The sequence below is a fragment of the Salmo trutta genome, chromosome 13, assembly GCF_901001165.1.
Source record: "Salmo trutta chromosome 13, fSalTru1.1, whole genome shotgun sequence".
NCBI classification, from domain to species: domain Eukaryota; kingdom Metazoa; phylum Chordata; class Actinopteri; order Salmoniformes; family Salmonidae; genus Salmo; species Salmo trutta.
The window spans coordinates 46,173,496-46,199,551 of NC_042969.1; the positions used below are offsets into that span (position 1 = coordinate 46,173,496).

At 41.7% G+C, this 26,056-nt stretch overlaps 1 protein-coding gene across 1 annotated transcript in view; it reads left to right on the forward strand.

Moving 5' to 3' along the window:
* The window catches only part of b3glcta (beta 3-glucosyltransferase a), a 138,883-nt gene that overhangs the window by 31,250 nt on the left and 81,577 nt on the right, over positions 1-26,056 (forward strand). The window contains exon 2 of the mRNA XM_029772239.1: positions 1,536-1,579. Within this exon, the coding sequence (XP_029628099.1) occupies positions 1,536-1,579 (44 nt within the window). The remainder of the gene's footprint in view (positions 1-1,535; positions 1,580-26,056) is intronic.

The window sequence follows — 26,056 nt, forward strand, 5'->3', positions numbered from 1 at the left end:
GCACAGGGAAAGACGAGGAGCGTGCAGCCAAACATAAAAAACATGAGAATGCCATTGGAGGTGGACTTGTATTTTACTTTGTTTGAGCAGATTGCCACGTCTCTAAAATGGCCAGATGATATCTGGTCACTGCTCCTCCAAAGTGTTCTGGTGGGAAAAGCTCAGTAATTGTCAGTGGTGGGAAAAGTACCCAATTGTCATACTTGAGTAAAAGTAAAGATACCTTAATAGAAAATTACTCAAGTAAAAGTGAAAGTCACCCAGTAAAATACTAGAGTAAATGTCTAAAAGTATTTGGTTTTAAATATACTTAAGTATCAAAAGTAAATGTAATTGCTAAAATATACTTAAGTATCAAAAGAAAAAGTATAAATCATTTCAATTTCCTTATATTCAGCAAACAAGATGGCACAGTTGTCTTTATTTGTTTTTTTATGGATAGCCAGGAGCATACATTTAGATCTGAAGCTGTTGGTAGCCCCAACACACACACAGCAGTCTGCTAATGTCCAATTGACCAGTGTAGAAATGTATTCTCCAAACTGCTGTTTTGATCCTCAGTATTGATTTGGAATCCTCATGCGAAGGCCCCTTTTACTTTTAATCGATAGTGTTAAAATGAGATATAGGCTCTCCATGGTCTAATTACAAACTTTCATAGATGAAATGTGGTGCACACACACCGCGTATAGTCAGCTAACGCACTTTTGTACATCGCGCTGTAACGTACAGTTTACTTAATTTTTTTTGAAGGTTTGTGTGGAATTTGAATCTGTTTTTAAGGGCGGCGCTAAAGTTATCTTCAGAAGTGAACAGCGGCTTTTGAGAGTCATGATGGCTTGCAATGATGACGCAAAAAATTAATGCATTCATTTGTACAATTTGACTAGGTATCCCCCCTCACCCAGTCCCTGTCCCTTTCTTGTTTATAATCTGAGAGAGAAGCGCTACACCTGGTGGAGAGAGGCTGTACAACACAGAATGAGTTGCACAATGCGTGCTGTACGTTACGTCATGACACATCACAATTTAACGTACAGCGTCAGAGGGGGCAGTTTTTTCAACTTTTCAGCAATACTATCGGGCTATTACCATGTCAATTAACGCTTGAATGGAAACGTAGTTCACACCCCAGATTTTGATGCCAACAGTCGCTACAGTCCCATTTAGTTTTCATTGCAGCCTCGTTTGAATGCCGCGGTTATGCAAATTTGTATGGAATGGGGTTCATCAACTGTACTATCAGAAACCCAACACGTACACACACACAGGAAAGAGCTTCCTCCCTGAGGGGACTGTTAAATATCCTGCTACGATGGGCCCCAATGATGTTTCATTAGGCAGGTTCCTCTATACTGAGCACAGTCGTGACCGTAAAGCCCTCGAGCCAATAGATATCTTTGGTGTACATTGCCATCAACCAGTCTAAATGGCTCGACTTGCCTAGTTAAATAAAGGGTAAATAAATAAACAAGTGATTTCAGTGTCACATTTTGATTTGTGATTATTATAATTTTTCCTCTTTTTCTTTGCAGTTCCTGTCAACATTGTCACCGGCAGCACAAGACCAGGCTCCCAGGTAAGGATCATTTTTTTGCTTCATTGCATCATGGTGCCCCAATTATGCTAATTTGACTCTGACTTTATTTGAGTGCCTGTTGCTAATTTGGGCTGATTGGAATGCCTCTCATGTTTCTACCCAGTTCCCTCATCAACCCCCTTTTAAAGGTTTTGATTTCCTCAGCAATCTGAATGAAACCCCAACTGTTCTGGTTTCTATCAACCATTTGATCAATGGCCTCCGGGTCAAATCACACTATTGCAACAAATCCATACCCTTTTTATCTCTTCTCTCTTCTCTTTCTCGAGTATTTACTGTTGCTCTTGCTGTTCTTTTCCTTTTTTGTTTTCAATGAGTCCTGTGTACTCACCTCTCAATAAATAATGAGGGTGTTCAGTCACTCTAATTGTTATCGGTGTGAGGGGAACTCTGACAGAAGCGCTCATGGTGGAGCTGCTTAGCTTCACACACTCTGCTCCGAAATTCTCACTCTGTTTACCTAGTGTCAGCAGTTTCTGCCTCCCGCCTTCTCTGCATTCTCCCGCTCATGTCCTCCCCCACATACGTTCACAGTTTTTAGATCATATTTTTTCATCTGTCTTTTATCAGTTTAAAACGGTGCCAGGCAGAGAAAAAAGTCACCAGACGTAAAAAACTTCTGTGAAATCTAAAGGAAGGAGACTGGACCCAGAGACAGCGAGTGGTTGACTCTCGTTTGCATTTGTCTTCATGGCTCAAGCTGCAGTCACAACCAACAAATTGACTTTGACCACTGGTTTAAACTTCAAAGGATTTTATTTGACTCCAAACTTTGTTTGCTTTGTGAATCCATTTCATTAATCACGTTTCCATCCACAGTTTTTATGCGAGTGAAGTCCTACCATATAAAACAAAATCACGACAGCTGTAATGGAAACAGGAAGTTATGGTACAATTTGATTAATGCCAACGGATAATTTGTTTGTTCCACATGCTGGGATCTTTTTGTGTCGGTAAAATTAATTATGGGAGAAATTGAGGTGGAAAGACCTTTATGCACAAAAATGTGTGTGTGTGTATATATAATATAAACGCAACATGCAACAATTCCAGGAATTGTATACAGACCACGTGTATGGCCACATGATGCCATACACGTGGTCTGTGGTTTATTACAGACAGAAATACTCCTCAGTTTAATCAGCTGTCCGAGTGGCTGGTCTCAGATGATCCCGAAGGTGAAGAAGCCAATTGAGGAGGTTCTGGGCTGGTATGGTTACACGCTGTCTGCGGTTGTGAGGCCGATTGGACGTAGTGCCAAATTCTCTAAAACAACGTTGGGAGGCGGCTTATGGTAGAAAAGTAAACATTCAATTCTCTTGCCACAGCTCTGGTGGACATTCCTGCATGCCAATTGCAGGCTCCCTCGAAACATGAGACATCTCTAAAAGTACACATTTTAGAGTGGCCTTTTATTGTCCACAGCACAAGGTGCACCTGTGTAATGATCATGCTGTTTAATATGCCACACCTGTCAGGTGGATGGATTTACTTTGGCAAAGGAAAAATGCTCACTAACAGGGATGGAAACACATTTCTGCATTAAATTTGAGAAAAATAAGCTTTTTGTGCGTATGGAAAGTTTTTAGGATCTTTTGTTTTAGCTCACGAAACGTGTTTATTTTTGTTCAGTGTAATAACCATCATATCAAAATGAAGTCACGCAGTGATATGGTGTGTGGTCCTCCCACTACGACTCGGAAAAGCATGCAGTTTCTTATGCTAAATAAAAATATTTTCTCTTATCCATAATAATCTCATCATGTAGCCTAGACTAGGTGGCAAGATGCCAAGACCAGAGTAGGCACATTTGATATTTAACTCAACAGTTTCTGAGACTAAACTATCAGTAGAGTTGAAAATGCCATGGAAACACATTGAATTTGAGATGTTCATTTATAAAGCCCTTTAATAAAAAGTCTTTACTAATCTTTAGTCATACGAGTTACCACACCCGGTCTCAGGGATGTCTTACTCTGGAAATTCCTTTGAATTAACTAAGTTAGGTCAATCAGCTTTTATTTGTAGAGCAATCTTAAAAATAAATGTTATGTTCTGCTGCCTCTTGGGCAATTCAGAAAGCTGATTGAGGACTTTATTACTGATTATTTTGTTAGTTTTTTTTATGACTGTTTTTCTTTCCGCTAGCATTTTATATTTTGATGCATCTATCTTCTGTAATATGTAATTCAGGGCACATCTGTAAAAAAGACCTTGGTCTCAGTAGAACTCCCTTATAACATAAAGATATATTTAAAAAAACTATTACAGCATATTGGATGACTTTCATTCATATTCCATTCAACCAGCTCAATATAATATCAATAGGTTTAGGCTACATTAAAGTTTGCCTATACGCATCATGAGGTTGCTACAACTGCCTATGAATGTCATTTTACAATTTAGGTGCACAGGTCGAGAGAACATTTTGAGTAATCAAGGTTACAGTGACAGACAGTGACACATTCAATACCACCTTGCACACTCTTGCCTACCGCTAGCTGATCTAGGGTGTAATCATTATTCCATCAGTTGCAAATGAGAGTTTCTATTGGACAAATTCTGGTATATTTATCCCTGTCTGGTTCTGTTTGCTTCGGTTTAAGAAATGTTTTTCAACAGAATCGGCTAAATTAATATATCCCTGACCACACGCAAACACTTTCATAGTAGTCACATACAAACAGCCTGATCACATAATTCCTTCTCGCATCAATGCACTCTCCTCCTTTCACCTTTTCCTTTCCCTTGTGGACTTCAGTGCACAACAAATCAGCTGTCTGTGACCAGGCAAAATACCTTTCCAAGCCAAACGCTCATATCATAACTGCTACAGTCATGCAGTACAAATAGCTAGCAGTTACACCGATGGGCCCCGGTGTTAATAAATTAATAAAACCTAAAGCTTACCTTGACCTGGAAGTGTTCCAGTGTTGGTTAGCCAGCAAGCTAACGTAGCGTCCCTCTCTGTTTGAGCCGGGTGTTTGAGTAGGCTAAACTACTGTAGCTAGCTGCATTTGCTAGCTAAGTGAAATTGGAGAAAAACAATACTACGGAATATAGCTAGCCCTCACTCTCTTGCTTCTCCTTCATTTTTAAAGAAATTAATTTGTTCAAAACTGTTCAACTATTGCCTTTCTCTCTTTTTGAGTCAACCACTCACCACAATTTATGCACTGCAGTGCTAGCTAGCAATAGCTTTATACTTTCAATACTAGTTTCACTCTCAGATCCTTTGATTGGGTGGACAACATGTCAGTTCATGCTGCAAGAGCTCTGATAGGTTGGAGGACGTCCTCCGGAAGTTGTCATAATTACTGTGTAAGTCTACGGCACAGCCAGAAGAGGACTGGCCACCCCTCGTAGCCTGGTTCCTCTCTCGGTTTCTTCCTAGGTTCCGGCCATTCTAGGGAGTTTTTCCGAGCCACCGTGCTTCTACACCTGCATTGCTTGCTATTTGGGGTTTTAGGCTGGGTTTCTGTATAAATTTAATGAATACATTTGATTGATTAGTGAGAACCATGAGCCTCCTAGGTTTTGTATTAAAGTCAATGTACCCAGAGGTGGACGAAAACTAGCTGTCCTCCGGCTACACAATTGCGCTACCCTACAGAGTGCTGTTGAGGCTACTGTAGACCTTCCTTGCAAAACAGTGTTTTAATCAATTATTTGGTGATGTGAATATATTTAGTATAGTTATCTAAAAATGTTTCACTATTTAAATAAATAAATAAAATGAATTCACTGAAGCGGATGTTCCTCCCCTTCCTCCTCTTAGGAGCCTCCACTGATATACAGTACCAGTCAAAAGTTTGGACACAGCTACTCATTATTGCCATAATATGGACTTGGTCTTTTACCAAATATGGCTATCTTCTGTATACCACCCCTACCTTGTCACAACACAACTGATTGGCTCAAAGGCATTAAGAGGGAAAGAAATTCCACAAATGAACTTTTAACAAGGAACACCTGTTAATTGAAATGTATTCCAGGTGACTACATCATGAAGCTGGTTGAGAGAATACCGAGAGGGGTTAAAGCTGTCATCAAGGCAAAGGGTGACTACTTTGAAGAATCTCAAATATAAAATATATTTTGATTTGTTTAACACTTTTTGGATTACTACATGATTCCATATAAACCCTTAAATGAGTAGGTGTGTCCAAACTTTTGACTGGTACATACAGAACACAATAGAGGGATGTAGGCTAGACAGAGTGGAGAATTTCATCAAAGCAGAGCAACAAATATATATACAGTTGAAGTCAGAAGTTTACATACACCTTAGCCAAATACATTTAAACTCAGTTTTTCACAATTCCTGACATTTAATCCTAGTAAAAAGTCCCTGTCTTAGGTCAGTTAGGATCACCACTTTGTTTTAAGAATGTGAAATGTCAGAATAATAGTAGAGACAATGATTTATTTCAGCCTTTATTTCTTTCATCACATTCCCAGTGGGTCAGAAGTTTACATACACTCAATTAGTATTTGGTAGCATTGCCTTTAAATTGTTTCACTTGGGTCAAACGTTTCAGGTAGTCTTCCACAAGCTTCCCACAATAAGTTGAGTGAATTTTGTCCCATTCCTCCTGACAGAGCTGGTGTAACTGAGTCAGGTTTGTAGGCCTCCTTGCTCGCACACGCTTTTTCAGTTCTGCCCACAAATTTTCTATAGGATTGAGGTCAGGGCTTTGTGATGGCCACTCCAATACCTTGACTTTGTTGTCCTTAAGTCATTTTGCCACAACTTTGGAAGTATGCTTGGGGTCATTGGTCGCAAATAGGTCTTCTAAATGGACAATCTTTAACTTCTTGACTGATGTCTTGAGATGTTGCTTCAATGAATCCACATAATTTTCCTACCTCATGATGCCATCTATTTTGTGAAGTGCACCAGTCCCTCCTGCAGCAAAGCACCCCCACAACATGATGCTGCCACCCCGTGCTTCACGGTTGGGATGGTGTTCTTCGGCTTGCAAGACTCCCCCTTTTTCCTCCAAACATAACAATGGTGATTATGGCCAAACAGTTCTATTTTTGTTTCATCAGACCAGAGGACATTTCTCCAAAAAAGTATGATCTTTGTCCACATGTGCAGTTGCAAACCGTAGTCTGTTTTTTTTTTATGGCGGTTTTGGAGAAGTGGCTTCTTCCGTTCTTTTTCTGAGGTCTCTTTTCTATGATTTCTTTTGATTTTCCCATGATGTCAAGCAAAGAGGCACTGAGTTTGAAGGTAGGCCTTGAACTACATCCACAGGTACACCTCCAATTGACTCAAATGATGTCAATTAGCCTATCAGAAGCTTCTAAAGCCATGACATAATTTTCTGGAATTTTCCAAGCTGTTTAAAGGCACAGTCAACTTAGTGTATGTAAACTTCTGACCCACTGGAATTGTGATACAGTGAATTATAAGTGAAATAATCTGCCTGTAAACAATTTTTGGAAAAACTACTTGTGTCATGCACAAAGTAGATGTCCTAACCAACCTTGCCAAAAATATAGTTTGTTAACAAGAAATTTGTGGAGTGGTTGAAAAACAAGTTGTAATGACTCCAATCTAAGTGTATGTAAACTTCCGTCTTCAACTGTATCAAAAAATATTCTTTCTCCTTCTCTCATCAGACAGATGCATGGGTCTTATAGCCTAAACCTATTCATTTGTTTTATAATGGGCACTCAACTATCTTGTGTCTAGCTGTTTTAAACAACTTAGGCTATATTCCCTTCTCTTTCCATTCGATATGAGCATTTCTTTGGTCAAGACTATGCTTTCATCGTTTTATGCATGGCTTTTTCCCGATCAAACAACTAATTCATATTATGGAGTTACATCTGTATAGTTTAAAAACCCAAGGTAGCCAGGGGACTAATAATGAGAGAGAACAAATGATGTCAATAGCCTATAGAGAAATTGAATTACCAGTTGAATCTAGTTTAAGGTTATTAATAAATTCCAAGGTAGAATCTCAGTTGAACATGCTTCTTAATCTGTGTCCGAGAAACTGTCCCTCAATATTTTCCATTGGGTCAATGGTCTTCCCAGTAGTGACACCTATGTGGCTGAGATGTAGGAGTACAGCACCATAACAGTTCAGTAGGACATAGAGACTGTGGACACAATATCAGGGAATTTGGACCGGCTGCTAACTAGATCAAAATTCTTAAGATTCTAAATGCATCCTGGACACATCCTGGGCTCTGTTAATTTGGGCACGCCATAGCAAAACGTTGTGCAAAGGAAAATGAAAATTCAGTGCCTTCCTGTTTCGGAAAATGTTCTTCTGTTTCATGCCTAGTGAACAAGACCCTGTATTCAGCCATGGAGAGACAACATTCATTGTTAACCCTGCTATTATAACCAGCCAGCGGATTCATCTCAATCTATAACGGCTTGCCTAATATCAGGAAGTGTTGGTGTTGGATGTTTCCCTACAGGTTGTTTCTGACATGGTAATTTTCTTCACTTATTTTTCACTGCCCTTATTTAGTTAAATTCTTGATTGTTGTTAGACATTTAAAGCACTCTAAGTTAGTTCTCCCTTAACCTGAGAAATAGGTGCTTTAGTATTGTATGGTTTCAACGGTCTCCTAACATTCTAATACACTTTGGCAATTTGTCCCTTTTCTGTGTAAAAATTACACATTACTTCTTTAATATCCATACATCATATTTTAAAAATCCCCACTCCAATTACATAATTTCTTGTATGAACATATGAATATCTAAATTCAGAGGATTCATCCACCTTGAATAATTGAAGTTGGTGAACGCAGCTCTAACGTGACACGACAGGTTAGTGACATCACAGTAGCACCACTGCCTCAGGTGAGTGGAGGCTTTTAGATTGAATACGGGTGGGTGAGAAAAATCCATCCCTACTCTATGATCTGAAGGAGGAAAGTAGGGCTTGCATCCCAAATGACACCCTATTCCCTACATAGTGCACTACTTTTGACCAGAGTTCTATGGGCCCTGGTCAAAAGTAGTGCACTATATAGGTAATAGAGTGCCATTTGGGATAGACACTAGGTCTCAGCATCAGCAGGTCTCCTTGATTGGATAGCACGTATTAACCAGGCTCTGGAAGACGTGGCTGACAGCTGACAGTATAATGTTGAAATATTGAACTACTTTCTCTCCAAGCCTCTCCTAGATGTAATGCCCCTGATCTTTCTCAACCCCTGTAACCCCAATTATATATAGATGGCAATAAATGTATTATAGATGTGTAGTATGTATGAGATGTATAGGCTGCATCCTAGAATGGCACCCTATTCCCATAGTGCACTACTTTTGACTAGAGCCCTATGTGCCCGTAGTAAGGAATAATGCCATTTGAGACACAGCTGTAGCCTCTCCCTTTCCAGCCCTGTCTGTGCCATGGGTGAGGGCTATACAGATAAATGTTCCCATGCCGACAGACACTGCAGATGAACAGACTAGAGTCAATCAGTCCTACATGGTGCTACTAGCCAAGTTTTGAGTCTAACATGCGATGGGTGTCAGTTACAGACAACCAGTCAGCCTCCATCTCTATGTCTCTATGGCTCTATCTCTTTGTATCTTCACTGCAATAGCCAACACTCTCACTCCTCCCCCACTTTATGGATAACCACTCCAGGGGAGAGAGCTTTACTGAGAGATTTATCTAAGCCTACGAGATGGGTTGAGTGGTGTGGACTCAGTTTAATGTGTTTTTTAACACCACCGGGTTCCTGGGCCCGTCCTGTCAGATAGGATTACCGGACCAGGCCTAGACTGACAGACAGACAGAGTGCTATCTGGGCTCCAGCCCTGGCTGGGAGCAGACTCTGGCTCCAGACACTGAGGAAAAAAAGCAAAAAGAGCCGATCGGCTCGAGCTCTGTGAGCCGAGAACAATCCATCTCTGTGATAATGGCAAAAATGCTGCTAGATTTGACATCAGTGCTCTCTGCCACAGTCCATCAAATAATGGACTGTGAGAGAGATTTGCACGCCAGTGTTATGCCAACCCGCCTGTATGAGGTCTGCAGAGAGGTGCACTCCTGGAATGTGCTCTGAATGGACCGGTGTCCCTTGGCATTAACAATGGATAGCAACTGCACATAGCCTTGATTCAGCAATACTCTGCCTGCTTGGGGGTGAAATGACCCCCCACACTTTTGCTGAAGCCAAGCAGAGGGATATTCAGATCACTTAATTGCTTTTCCGCAATACAGAGTCGTTTTAAAGCCTTTACAATGGATTAGTATAACTATTTACAGCTCTCCTAGTGACTGGAGTGTATTCTCAGTGATGGGTCTAGGAGGGCCAAAGTTGTCTGCCATCTAAGGGTTTAGTTAACATTATCTACTAAGCTAACATATGGATTATTTTTTAGGATGGTCATAAAATGAATCATTTAGCCAGTTAATTTAGAATTTTAGGACCCCTGTAATTAGAAAAAATATATAAAAAACATGATTTGATGAAACATTAAATGTGGCCTTCACTGCTATAGCCCATAGAAACGCATTAAATAACACATTTGTACATGGCAAAACAGACAGTAAAAAAATACAGTGAGGGGAAAAAAGTATTTGATCCCCTGCTAATTTTGTACGTTTTCCCACTGACAAAGAAATGATCAGTCTATAATTTTAATGGTAGGTTTATTTGAACAGTGAGAGACAGAAGAACAACAACAAAAATCCAGAAAAAACGCATGTTAAAAATGTTATAAATTGATTTGCATTTTAATGAGGGAAATAAGTATTTGACCCCTCTGCAAAACATGACTTAGTACTTGGTGTCAAAACCCTTGTTGGCAATCACAGAGGTCAGACGTTTCTTGTAGTTGGCCACCAGGTTTGCACACATCTCAGGAGAGATTTTGTCCCACTCCTCTTTGCAGATCTTCTCCAAGTCATTAAGGTTTCGAGGCTGACATTTGGCAACTCGAACCTTCAGCTCCCTCCACAGATTTTCTATGGGATTAAGGTCTGGAGACTGGCTAGGCCACTCCAGGACCTTAAATGTGCTTCTTCTTGAGCCACTCCTTTGTTGCCTTGGCCGTGTGTTTTGGATCATTGTCATGCTGGAATACCCATCCACGACCCATGTTCAATGCCCTGGCTGAGGGAAGGAGGTTCTCATCCAAGATTTGACGGTACATGGCCCCGTCCATCGTCCCTTTGATGCGATGAAGTTGGCCTGTCCCCTTAGCAAACGTACAAAATCGGCAGGGGATTGAATACTTTTTTCCCCCTCACTGTAACTCCTAAGCAACAAGGTTTGGAAGTGTCTGACCTATATCTGAGCGATATAAGAAAACTCTGAAAAAAACAACATTTGGACCAATGTTTGGTCATGTTATTTGTGGCACATTTTACCCCCTATGCAGTTTGCAATTTTTACAGCTCGCTACTGGGTTACCTTCAGACAACTCCCTTGAAGCTTTTGTGCATCGCAGAGCAGAACAACCAACAGCTTTGTGTTCGTGAGAGTCTCCCTTTTCGGATATTGGTGACATATTAGTTTGTAGCTCCAACGGTTTGGTCTGCACAGTCGGTTTTGTGAGAAGACCTCTTCAAAATGAGGAAATCCGCGACAGAGTTCAGACGAATTCCGTAAAGCTTATGAATATCATTAGAGCCAAACAACTAACATTGCATTGTTAGTGAGAGTGTAATCTTTCAATGGTGGTGACTTATGAGTTTGTAGCTCACACTTTTAGGGTTTTACAGAAAACAATTTATTTTGGATTTTCTTGTCCGGATCCTCTCGTGTTTAGAAAAAGGCCGCTTTCACAAGCCCATGTTAGTAAATGGGGGAAAACTTTATATCGCCGGAAAGAGGGGATTGAGTTGCAGCCACTATAAGAAACGGTAAGTCTCTAGAATAAAAACACGGGGAGCTATTCAATATTCTAAATGACGTCATCGTGTGACCCCAGGGGGTTTAATACCGTAATACTGTCTTATTTTTAGGGGTGGGTTGTAGTTAGTTTATTGTTTTCTCTTATTGCAGTCTCACAGGATTGGGTCTTGGGGAGAACAACAGAGGCCACACACGCGAGCGTACACGCATACACACACACACACACACACACACACACACACACACACACACACACACACACACACACACACACTCTGTCCATTCAATGTATCATCGTCCTCTGATTCACTCGGTGGCAGAGCAATAATCTGCCATTTCTCTTCTGCTTTAGAGACTGTGCTGGTGCTAAGGCATACAGAGAGAAAAACAGAGAAAGAGCACTGTCAGCTTGTGTGTTCATGTTTTGTGTGGGTGGTAGAGGGGGGATCAGTGCATGCGAGACTGGGGAACAACGTGTGCACTCGTGAATGCTCTCGTATCTCTTTCGTGGGGTAACTCCCTTAAACCTGTCTGAAGGTTCTCAAATATTGGTTCACTTATGCCTAAAATAAATGTGTTCATATGAGCAGAATATTGTTTATACATTTGTTTATATGGGAAGAATATTGTATAAAATAAATAAATAAAAATGTGCTGCATTCTTTACCTTCCTTTCAGACAGAATAAATAATTTATACATTAATTAGGGTCTCCCGAGTGGCACAGCGGTCTAAGGCACTGCATCGCAGTGCTTGAGGTGTCACTACAGACCCAGGTCCGATCCCAGGCTGTGTTACAGCCGGCCGTGACCGGGAGACCACTGAGGCGGCGCACATTTGGCCCAGCGTTGTCCAGGTTAGGGGAGGGTTTGGCCGGCCGGCATCTCTTTGTCCCATCGCACTCTAGGGACTCCTCGTGGCGTACTGGGGGCCTGCAAACTGACATTGGGCTCTTGCAAGCTGACTTCGGTCGCCAGTTGTACGTTGTTTCCTCCAAGTTCCAGCAGTGTGTCAAGAAGCAGCGCGGCTTGGCAGGGTCATGTTTCGGAGGACGCATGGCTCTCGACCTTCGCCTCTCCCGAGTCCGTACGGAAGTTGCAGTGATAGGGCAAGACTGTAACTACCAATTGGATATCACGAAATTGGGGAGAAAAAGGGGTAAAGTACAACAAAAACATGTATATACACTACTGTTAAAAAGTTTGGGGTCACTTAGAAATGTACTTTTTTTTTTGTCCATTAGAATAACATCAAATTGATTAGAAATACAGTGTAGACATTGTTAATGTTGTAAATGACTATTGTAGCTGAAAACGGCAGATTTTTTTACTTCTTTGGGATAGGTGGCAGTATTTTCACGGCCGGATAAAAAACGTACCCGATTTAATCTGGTTACTACTTCTGCCCAGAAACTAGAATATGCATATAATTAGTAGATTTGGATAGAAAACACTCTAAAGTTTCTAAAACTGTTTGAATGGTGTCTGTGAGTATAACAGAACTCATATGGCAGGCCAAAACCTGAGAAGATTCCATACAGGAAGTGCCCTGTCTGACAATTTGTTGTCCTTCTGTTGCATCTCTATCGAAAATACAGCATCTGTGCTGTAACGTGACATTTTCTAAGTCTTCCATTGGCTCTCTAAAGCCGCCAGAAAGTGGAATGGGGTGTCTGCTGTCTCGAAGAACAGCGAAGAACAGCAGGAGAATTTGTGAGTGGTCAGCCTGGGGACAGTGACACTGGAGATGCGCGGTCACGAGAGAACTCCAATTTTTTTCTTTCAGCCTTTGAATGAATACAACGTTGCCCGGTTGGAATATTATCGCTATTTTACGAGAAAAATAGCATAAAAATTGATTTTAAACAGCGTTTGACATGCTTCGAAGTACGGTAATGGAATATTTTGATTTTTTTTGTCACGAAATGCGCTCGCGCGTCACCCTTCGGATAGTGACCTGAACGCACGAACAAAACGGAGCTATTTGAATATAACTATGGATTATTTGGAACAAAAACAACATTTGTTGTTGAAGTAGAAGTCCTGGGAGTGCATTCTGAGAAAGAACAGCAAAGGTAATCCAATTTTTCTTATAGTAATTCTGAGTTTAGGTTGTCCCAAACTTGGTGGGTGTCAAAATAGCTAGCCGTGATGGCCGAGCTTTGTACTCAGAATATTGCAAAATGTGCTTTCGCCGAAAAGCTATTTTAAAATCGGACACCGCGATTGCAGAAAGGAGTTCTGTATCTATAATTCTTAAAATAATTGTTATGTATTTTGTGAACGTTTATCGTGAGTAATTTAGTAAATTCACCAGAAGTTTGCGGTGGGTATGCTAGTTCTGAACATCACATGCTAATGTAAAAAGCTGGTTTTTGATATAAATATGAACTTTATTGAACAAAACATGCATGTATTGTATAACATAATGTCCTAGGAGTGTCATCTGATGAAGATCATCAAAGGTTAGTGCTGCATTTAGCTGTGGTTTGGGTTTATGTGACACATATGCTTGCTTGGAAAATGGCTGTGTGATTATTTGTGCCTATGTACTCTCCTAACATAATCTAATGTTTTGCTTTCGCTGTATAGCCTTTTTGAAATCGGACAGTGTGGTTAGATTAATGAGAGTCTTATCTTTAAAATGGTGTGAAATAGTTGATTGTTTGAGAAAATTGAATTGTGGTATTTTAGTTGGTTTTGTATTTTGCGCCGTGCGATGCCATTGGCTGTTGGCTAGGGGTTCCGCAGGCGGAACGGGGTTCCGCTAGCAGAACGTCTGTCCTCAACAGGTTAATGGAATAGGCGTATGGAGGCCCATTATCAGCAACCATCACTCCTGTGTTCCAATGGCACGTTGTGTTAGCTAATCCAAGTTTATTATTTTAAAAGGCTAATTGATCATTAGAAAACCCTTTTGCAATTATGTTAGCACAGCTGAAAACTGTTATGCTGATCAAAGAAGCATTAAAACTGGCCTTTTTTTAGACTAGTTGAGTATCTGGAGCATCAGCATTTGTGGGTTCGATTACAGGCTCAAAATGGCCAGAAAAACAAAGCACTTTCTTCTGAAACTTGTCAGTATATTCTTGTTCTGAGAAACGAAGGCTATTCCATGCGAGAAATTGCCAAGAAACTGAAGATCTCGTACAATGCTGTGTACTACTCCCTTCACAGAACAGCGCAAACTGGCTCGAACCAGAATAGAAAGAAGAGTGGGAGGCCCCGGTGCACAACTGAGCAAGAGTACAAATACGCTAGAGTGTCTAGTTTGAGAAACAGATGCCTCACAAGTCCTCAACTGGCAGCTTCATTAAATCGTACCCACAAAACACCAGTCTCAACGTCAACAGTGGAGAGGCGACTATTTGGGATTCTGAGGCTGGAAACTCTGAACTTTTCCTCTGCAGCAGATATAACTCTGTCTTCCTTTCCTGTGGCGGTCCTCATGAGACCAGTTTCATCATAGCGCTTGATGGTTTTTGGGACTGCACTTGAAGAAACGTTCATGAAATTTTCCAGATTGACTGACCTTCATATCTTAAAATAATGAACTGTCGTTTCTCTTTGCTTATTTGAGCTCAAATTAACTTTTAACAAGGCACACCTGTTAATTTAAATGTATTCCAGGTGACTACCTCCATGACGCTGGTTGGGAGAATGCCAAGTGTGCAAAGCTGTCATCAAGGCAGTTTGGGGCTTCTTTGAAGAATCTCAAATATATATTATATATCAAAATATATTTTCAAATACTTTTTTGGTTACTACATGATTCCTTCCGTATGTGCTATTTCATAGTTTTGATGTCCTATTATTCTACAATGTAGAAAATTGTACAAATATATTTTAAAAACCCTGGAATGAGTTGGTGTGTCCAAACTTTTGACTGGCACTGTACATTAATAAAATAAATTAAGACGTACACATATAAATGTCACCAGAGGGCGGCAGAGACCATCCTAGAAACAAGGTGTGTACAGTCCTCCTCGTTCCACACCGATCGGGCCCTGATTGCCTACATCATCTCTCTACTCTCTTGCAAGGCCCTGGCGTGGGCGACGGCAGTGTGGGAACAGCAGCCACCATCCTGAAGCTCCATATTAGCCTTCACTGCTGAGCTGCGACCAGTCTTCAACCACCCAGTCGGCGGACGAGCAGCGGCCAGCCGACTGTTCAACATCCGCCAAGGGGCCAGACCAGTGGTTGGGAGTGTGTGGAAGACAGAGGCCCTGGTCACCGCTTTCCACCAGGGTTTGTCCATCAAGGATCAATTGGCCTCTCAGCAACTGGGAGAGGACCTCGAGTCACTGATCATGTTGGCAATCAGGATTGACAACCGCCTTCGAGAACGCGTGAGACAGCGCCTTTTTCACACCACCCCAATATCCCGGTTTCCTGAGCACCCCAAGCCCCCCGACCCCAGCATTGAGGAGCCCATGCAGATGGGATGCACACGTCTGAGCCCACAGGAGCGTGACAGGCATATGTGTGAAGGCTGCTGCCTCTACTGCGGAGGTCTGTCATTTCCATGCTACATGCCCAGAGCTGATGGGAAACGCAAGGACAAGGGGAGACTGACGAGCTGTGCAGTTACCACCCCGGCTACCCAGTCACCGTCTGTCACTACCCGCAACCCTCCACTGGGACAACCGTGAGCACCAGATTCAAGCCTTCGTAGACTCAGGGGCTGCAGATAATTTTTGAAATGTGAATTTCAGGGGATTTGCGTGAAATGTCCCATCCCTCTGCAGATTCAAGCCCTCGATGGACACCACATTGGCTCCGTTCAGGTGGAATACCAGACCAAGCCCATTCCACTGCAGGTTGGGGTGAAACACTCAGACTCTTAGTTTTCTTTTGATGTCTGCTCTCGAGAATCCCCTTATCCTAGGGTACCCCTGGCTAGTGCTACATAACCCACTATTCTCCTGGTCCACGGGATACCTACTAGACTGGGGTAAGGACTAAATCTCTAAGACCCCCACCAAGAGCCTCGCCGTGTCCTCCTGCATCCATTGAAGACCAAGACTTTTCCGCTCTCCCTCCCAAATACTTCGACCTCCGGGAGGCCTTCAGTAAGAGGCAAGCCGCCACCCTTCCCCCCCATCGTCCATATGACTGTGCCATGAAACTCCTACCCGGCTCCACACCTCCCCGGGGCAGTCTGTACTCCCTTTCAACCCCTGAATTAGCAGTCATGGACAATTTACATCCAGGAGTCGCTGGAGGCAGGTTTAATTCGCCCCTCTACATCCCTAGCTGGTGCAGGCTTCTTCTTCATGGGTAAGAAGGATGGAGGCCTGCGTCCTTGCATCGATTGCATAGAGCTGAACCAGATTACTATCAAGAATCGTTACCCTCTACCCCTGAGATCCGCCGCCTTGGAGTTTGCCCAAGGGGCACAATTCTTCACCAAACTTGACTTCCGCAAAACTTACAATCTTGTGAGAATAAGAGAAGGAGAGGAGTGGAAAACTGCCTTTAACACCCCTAGTGGTCACTATGAGTATTTAGTAATGCCCTTCAAATTATCAAACTCACCAGCAGTCTTTCAAGCATTGGTCAATGACAATCTTAGGGATATATTGAATTGGTTCGTCTTTGTTTACCTCGATGATATCCTGATCTTCTCCAAGACCCTTCTGGAACACATACTGCACGTCCGCCAAGTCCTGAGACGCGCCTCCTGCAGAGTCAACTATATGTCAAGATAGAGAAGTGTGAGTTCCAGGTATCCCAAGTTTCTTTCCCAGGTCACATTATCTCTACTGCAGAATGGACCCCGTTAACCTCTCTGGCGCATGTGGGACGAACTCGTCCCACCTACGTAACAGCCACTGAAATCCAGTGGCGCGATTTTTGAATCGTTAGAAATACTATTACTTCAATTTCTCAAACATATGACTATTTTACAGCTATTTAAAGACAAGAATCTCGTTAATCTAACCCCACTGTCCGATTTCAAAAAGGCTTTACAACGAAAGCAAAACATTAGATTATGTCAGCAGAGTGCCCAGCCAGAAATAATCAGACACCCATTTTTCAAGCTAGCATATCATGTCACATAAACCCAAACCACAGCTAAATGCAGCACTAACCTTTTATGATCTTCATCAGATGACACACCTAGGACATTGTGTTATACAATACATGCATGTCTGTTCAATCAAGTTCATATTTATATCAAAAAACAGCTTTTTACATTAGCATGTGACGTTCAGAAAAAGCATAACCCCCGCAAACTTCCGGGGAATTTACTAACAGTTTGCTAAATTACTCACGATAAACGTTTACAAAAAGCATAACAATTATTTTAAGAATTATAGATACATTACTCCTCTATGCACTCGATATGTCCGATTTTAAAATAGCTTTTCGGATGAAGCACATTTTGCAATAATCTAAGTACATAGCCCGGCATCACAGGGCTAGCTATTTAGATACCCACCCAGGTCAGCCTCCACCAAAATCACATTTCCTATAAGAAAAATGTTCTTACCTTGCTTGTTCTTCGTCAGAATACACTGCCAGGACTTCTACTTCAATAACAAATGTTGGTTTGGTCCCAAATAATCCATCGTTATATCCAAACAGCGACGTTTTGTTCGTGAGTTCTAGACACTATCAGAATACTTCATCACGGTGTCGCGCATGGCGCATTGGCGTGACAAAAATGTCTAAATATTCCATTACCGTACTTCGAAGCATGTCAACCGCTGTTTAAAACCAATTTTTATGCCATTTATCTCGTAGATAAGTGATAATATTCCGACCGGGAATATGCATTGAGCCTAAACAGCCGAATAAAATTTATCCTCAAGAGCGAATCGTGCACGCGCCTCATTCAAAGGTCCTCTGAGCAGCCACTTACAAAAGGTGATAATGTGTTTCAGCCTGAGGCTCCCTCGTAAACCTTCAGGTTTTTCGCGGGTTCTGAGAGCCTATTGGAGCCCTGGGAATTGTCACGTTACAGCTAAGATCCTTACTTTTCAATAAAAAGATGCAAGACGCACGACTCCTTGTCAGACAGGGTACTTCCTGCTTGAAACCTTGTCAGGTTTTTGCCTGCCATAGGAGTTCTGTTATACTCACAGACACCATTCAAACAGTTTTAGAAAATTCAGAGTGTTTTCTATCCAAACCTGAACAATAATATGCATATTCTAGCTTCTGAGTTGGTGTAGGAGGCAGTTAAAAATGGGCACATATTTTTTCCAAAATTCTCAATACTGCCCCCTATCCCAAACAGGTTTTAAGGTTGAGGCGGTCGCTGACTGGCCCCGTCCCACCTCACTCAAGCAGGTCCAGTGGTGTGTTTTATACGCAACTTTGGTGCGGTGGCAGCGCCACTTACGGTCCTAACCCGCAAGTCCCAGACCCATTTTTGCTGGACTCCCTAGGCTGAGAGGGAATTCATGGAGCTCAAGGGATGTTTCACCTCTGGACCCACCCTCGTTCATCCTGATCCTACTCGTCCCTTCGAGGCGTCCACCTCTACCACAGACGCAGGGGCGGTACTTTCACAGCGGAACGAGGAGGGGGCCTTGCGTGGAGCCCCAGATAGAGGGAGATTATCAGTGGTCTTGTATGTCTTCCATTTCCTAATAATTGCTCCCACAGTTGATTTCTTCTTCTTCAAACCAAGCTGCTTACCTATTGCAGATTCAGTCTTCCCAGCCTGGTGCAGGTCTATAATTTTGTTTCTGGAGTCCTTTGACAGCTCTTTGGTCTTGGCCATAGTGGAGTTTGGAGTGTGACTGTTTGAGGTTGTGGACAGGTGTCTTTTATACTGATAACAAGTTCAAACAGGTGCCATTAATACAGGTAATGAGTGGAGGACAGAGGAGCCTCTTAAAGAAGAAGTTACAGGTCTGTGAGAGCCAGAAATCTTGCTTGTTTGTAGGTGACCAAATACTTATTTTCTACCATAATTTGCAAATAAATTCATTAAAAATCCTACAATGTGATTTTCTGGATTTTCTTTTCTCATTTTGTCTGTCATAGTTGAAGTGTACCTATGATGAAAATTACAGGCCTTTCTCATCTTTTTAAGTGGGAGAACTTGCACAATTGGTGGCTGACTAAATACTTTTTTGCCCCACTGTATATGTCACAAAAACCAAAACCACAGCTAAATGCAGCACTAACCTTTGATGATCTTCATCAGATGACACTCCTAGGACATTATGTTATACAATACATGCATGTTTTGTTCAATAAAGTTCATATTTATATCAAAAACCAGCTTTTTACATTAGCATGTGATGTTCAGAACTAGCATACCCACCACAAACTTCCGGTGAATTTACTAAATTACTCACGATTAACGTTCACAAAATACATAATTATTTTAAGAATTATAGATACAGAACTCCTTTATGCAATCGCGGTGTCAGATTTTAAAATACTTTTCGGTGAAAGCACATTTTGCAATATTCTGAGTACATAGCCCGGCCATCACGGCTAGCTAATTTGACACTCACCAAGTTTGTCCCTCACCAAACTCAGATTTACGGAATCTGAGTTTGTATGGAATCTTCTCAGGTTTTGGCCTGCCATATGAGTTCTGTTATACTCAGACACCATTCAAACAGTTTTTTAGAAACTTTAGAGTGTTTCTATCCAAATCTACTAATTATATGCATATTCCCATTTCTGGGCAAGAGTAGTAACCAGTTTAAATCGGGTACGTTTTTTATCCGGCTGTGCAAATACTGCCCCCTAGTCCCAACAGGTTAAGACATGTAGCTAGCTAGCTAGGTAAACAATGATCCTAGCTAGGTAAACAACGTGTAAAATCAAACACGTAACGTTAGCTAACGAGCCAGCCAGCTAACGTTAGCTAGTTAAACAACAATGAACATAGTGCCAAATCATGTTGTTACTACCCTGCATGAATATGCTGGGAGCTAACTAACCAGGTTCAATGTTAGCTAGCTAGCATTAGGCTCTAACTAGCAAAGTTATAGTGATCGGCACCAATAGCCTATGCAAAGTCTGTATCAATAGGCTTCCTGTTGCATTTTTCCTATATGAAAAGGAGACGGAAATATGACTGACCTGCACTTCAGAAAGGAACGTGTCCAGACGACTGTGAGCTGATTGACCAGTAGGCTAGGTGTGAATGTTCTGAAAGCTTATCTGAATACGAAACCCATCGACCCCTTATGGGCCATCAGTGGGACAAAAGTATGAGATGGTACACTATTAACTGTAGCAACACTTCATCAAATGTTCATATTAATATTTTAGGCAATGCCATATTATAATAGTTTTTCATGAGCACACAAATCCCAAAATGATGTATGCGATTACAAAATGTAATGTTTCTTATCGAAAGACTCCCCTAACTTGCGTGAGGCAAGCAACACTGAAGCATGCATGAGAGCAACACCTGTTCCGGACGACTGTGTGATCACGCTCTCCGTAGCCGATGTGAGCAAGACCTTTAAACAGGTCAACATTCACAAAGCCACGGGGCCAGACTGATTACCAGGACATGTACGCAAAGAATGCGCGGACCAACTGGCAAGTGTCTTCACTACATTTTCACCCTCTCTCTGGCCGAGTCTGAAATACCTACATGTTTCAAACAGACCACCATAGTCCCTGAGCCCAAGATAGCGAAAGTAACCTGCCTAAATGATTACCGCGCCGTAGCACTCACGTCGGTAGCCATGAAGTGCTTTGAAAGGCTGGTCATGGCTCACATCCACACCATCATGCCAGAAGCATGCAACTGCAACTGGATCCTGGACTTCCTGACGGGCTGCACCCAGATGACAAGGATAGGCAACAACACATCTGCCACGCTGATCCTCAATGCTGGGGCCCCTTGGGTGCGTGCTTAGTCCCCTTCTGTTCTCCCTGTTCACCCACGACTGCATGGCCAACCGCTACTCAAACACCATCATTACGTTTGCTGACGACACAACTGTGGTAGGCCTGATCACCGACAACTATAAGACAGGCTATTGGGAGGAGGTCAGAGACCTGGCAGTGTGGTGCCAGGACAACAACCTCTCTCTCAATGTGTGCAAAACAAAGGGGCTAATTGTGGACTATAGGAAAAGGAGGGCCGACCAGGCCCCCATTAACATCGATGGGACTGAAGTGGAGCGGGTCTTGAGTTTCAAGTTCCTTGGTGTCCACATCACCAACAAACGATCATGGTCCAAACACACCAAGACCATTGTGAAGAGGGCACGACAACACATTTTCCCCCTCAGGAGACTGAAAAGATTTGGCATGGGTCCCCAGATCCTCAATAAGTTCCACAGCTGCACCATTGAGAGCATCCTGACAGGTTGCATTAACGCTTGGTATGGCAACTGCTCGGCATCTGACCAGAAGGCGCTACAGAGGGTGGTGCATACGGCCCAGTACATCACTGGGGCCAAGCTCCCTGACATCCAGAACCTACAGTTGAAGTCAGAGGTTTACATACACCTTAGCCAAATACTTTTAAACTGAATTCCTGACATTTAATCCTAGTAAAAATTCCCATCTTAGGTCAGTTAGGATCACCACTTTATTTTAAGAATGTGAAATGCCAGAATAATAGTTATTATTATTAATGATTTATTTCAGCTTTTATTTTTTTCATCACATTCCCAGTGGGTCAGAAGTTTACATTCACTCAATTAGTATTTAGTAACATTGCCTTTAAATTGTTTAACTTGGGTCAAATGTTTCATGTAGCCTTCCACAACCTTCCCACAATAAGTTGGGTGAATTTTGGCCCATTCCTCCTGACAGAGCTGGTGTAACTGAGTCAGGGTTGTAGGCCTCCTTGCTCGCACACACTTTTTCAGTTCTGCCCACACATTTTCTATGGGATTGAGGTCAGGGCTTTGTGATGGCCACTCCAATACCTTGACTTTGTTGTCCTTAAGCCATTTTGCCACAACTTTATAAGTATGCTTGGGGTCATTGCCCATTATGAATACCCATTTGCGACCAAGCTTTAAGTTCCTGACTGATGTCTTGAGATGTTGCTTCAATGAATCCACGTAATTGTCCTACCTCATGCAGCCATCTATTTTGTGAAGTGCACCAGTTCCTCTTGCAGCAAAGCACCCCCACAACATGATGCTACTACCCCCGTGCTTCACGGTTGGGATGGTGTTCTTCAGCTTGCAAGCGTTCCCCTTTTTCCTCCAAACTTAACCTTTCTGGGCCCGGGGGCAGTATTGAGTAGTTTGGATGAATGAGGTGCCCAAATTAAACTGCCTACTGTTTTGCAAACTGTTTGAATGATGTCTGTGAGTATAACAGAACTCATATGGCAGGCACAAACCTGAGAAAAAATCCAACCAGGAAGTGGATTGTAGTTTTTCAAGACTGGGCCTATTCAGTATACAGTGACTTAGGGTTCAATTTGCATTTCCTAAGGCTTCCACTAGATGTCAACAGTCTTTAGAACGTGTTTCAGGCTTTTGCAGTCAACAGAGAGCGAACAAGACCTCCTGGAGTCAGGATGGACCAGACTTGTGGAGGTCTACAATTTTTTTTCTACGATTTCTTTTGATTTTCCCATGATGTCAAGCAAAGGGGCACTGCGTTTGAAGGTAGGCCTTGAACTACATCCACAGGTACACCTCCAATTGACTCAAATGATGTCAATTAGCCTAATTAGAAGCTTCTAAAGCCATGACCTAATTTTCTGGAATATTCCAAGCTGTTTAAAGGCACAGTCAACTTAGTGTATGTAAACTTCTGACCCACTGGAATTGTGATACAGTGAATTATAAGTGAAATAATCTGTCTGTAAACAATTGTTGGAAAAATTACTTGTGTCATGCATAAAGTAGATGTCCTAACCGACTTGCCAAAAGTATAGTTTTTTAACAAGAGATTTGTGGAGTGGTTGAAAAACAAGTTTTAATGACTTGTGTATGTAAACTTCCGACTTCAACTGTATATACTAGGCGGTGTCAGAGGAAGGCCCAATAAATTGTCAAAAACTCCAGTCACCCAAGTCATAGACTGTTCTCACTGCAATCGCATTGCAAGCGGTACCGGAGCGCCAAGTGTAGGACCAAAAATCTCTAACAGCTTCTACCCCCAAGCAATGAGACTGCTGAACAACTAAACTAATCAAATGGTCACCTGGACTATTTACATTGAACCTCCCCCCTTTGTTTTTACAATTCTGCTTCTCGCGTTTTATTATCTATTTATAGACACTTTACCCCGCACATTGACTCTGTACCGGTACACACTGTGTCACGTCCTGACCATAGAGAGCTCTTATTTTCTATGGTAGAGTAGGTCAGGGTGTGACTGGGTGGGTTTATCTAGTTTATTTAGTTCTATGTTGTTTGGTTCTAGTTTCGTTTTTCTATGTTGGGATTTTTGTATGATCATATTTAAGTAGTTGTTTTTCCCACCTGTGTTTGTGGGAGATAATTTTGAGTTAGTGCATGTTGCACCTCTTTGTGTTTTGTTTGTAGTTTATTGTTTGTTTTGCAAAGTTTCACATTAAAATAAAAGATGTGGAACGATACCCACGCTGCGCTTTGGTCTCCTTCCTACGACGAACGTGACACCCTGTATATAGCCTCGTTATTGTTATGTACATTTCTTGTTTCTTTTTGATTGATTTGATTTTTTTTTAACTTTATTTACTCTGTTACTTGAACTGCATTGTTGGTTAAAGGCTTGTAAGTAAGCATTTCACTGTAAGGTCTACACGTTGTACTCGCCGCATGTGATTTGATTTATTCAATAGGCTATGTGTAGGCTAGTAGACCTACTTGTTGGTTGCACATTTGGTATTCAGCTGTTTAGTTAGGCCTAGTGATATTGTCAAACATCAGCTGATCCAGGAAATATTTTTTCGCAATGACAGTCAAGTGACAATCAGCTGTTGTGAAAGGCATATAGCATATGATTCAAAAACAGCCAGTTTGGGAAAATGGTGTTTGGAAGAATGTCCAGAATATTTTGATGTCTTGTTCATTGCACCAGTGAAGACAGTTGTGATTCACATTGGATTCAATCTAATATCCCTACATTAATGTTGATTATCTGCTATTGTCTTCTTGATTTACGGCAGGGTCTAGAAGATTTAACAGAGAAAGCAAAATGTAGCTATGCCAATCAGGAATATTCAATGTCGTCATGGTTAAGCAGACTGAACCAGGTTATCCTCTAGGCTTTTAGCTGTGCTTGTAGCTGTATTCCGTTTATTTTTATCCGAAAAACTCCCAAGTCCTTGCCGATGACAAGCATACCATTAACATGATGCATCCACCACCATGCTTGAAAATATGAAGAGTGGTACTCAGTGATGTTGGATTTACCCCAAATTCAGGACAAAATGTTTTGCAGTATTACTTAAGTGCCTTGTTGCAAACAGGATGCATGTTTTAGAATATGTTTTTTAGGTTAGTATTTGGGAGTAACTACAATGTTGTTGATCCATCCTCAGTTTTCTCATATCACGACCATTAAACTGTATCCAATTTAAAATCAACATTGGCCTCATGGTGAAATCCCTGAGTAGTTTCCTTCCTCTCCGGCAACTGAAATAGGAAGGACGCCTGTATCTTTGTAGTGGCTGGGTGTATTGATACTGTAAAGGGGTGCGTAACTGGTGGCAGTGAAGTCAGACGCAGGAGAGCAGAACTAGGTAATAGCCGGAGCAGTTTAATTTCAAAACCAACGGCATACAGAAATAACCATCATGGGTACAAAATCCAACGCGCACCAGTAAACATGTGCACAAGCACTTACAACAAACAATTCCACACAGAGGGTTAAATACACAACACTTAATGAGGGAAATGAGAACCAGGTGTGTAGGAAAACAAGACCAAACAAATGGAAAATGAAAAGTGGATCGACGATGGCTAGAAGACCGGCACCGCCGAACGCCGCCTGAACAAGGAGAGGAACCGACTTTGGTGGAAGTCGTGACAGATACACCATCCAAAGCCTAATTTATAACTTCACCATGCTCAAAGGGATATTCAGCATCTGCTTTTGAAAAATTGTACACATCTACCAATAGGTGCCCTTCTTTGCGAGGCATTGAAAGATCTCTTGGTCTTTGTGGTTGAATCTGTGCTTGTAATTCACTTCTCGATTGAGGGACCTTACAGATAATTGTATATGTGGGGTACAGAGATGGGGTAGAAATTATGTTAACCACTATAATTGCACACAAAATGAGTCCATGCAACTTATTATGCGATTTGTTAAGCACATTTTTACTCCTGAACTTATTTAGGTTTGCTATAACAAAGGGGTTGAATAGTTATTGACACACTACATTTCAGATTCTTAAAAAAAAGACAAAATGTTCTACAAGTGTTTTATTTATTTGACATTATGGAGAATTGTGTGTAGATCAGTGACACAAAATCTCAATGTAATACATTTTTAATTCAGGCAGTAACACAACAAAAATTTGTAAAAAAATACTTTCTGGTTTGACGAGAACACTTACATTTGCGGAGATGAGTGGCAGAGACCGTGGACAACAGTGGATGCGTCATTTGTGGCTACAATGAATGAATAAATGAATGAATGAATAAAAATTAATTTATGTCAAATCGCCAGTTGGAAATCCATCCCTTATGGGATTATTTGACACATAAACG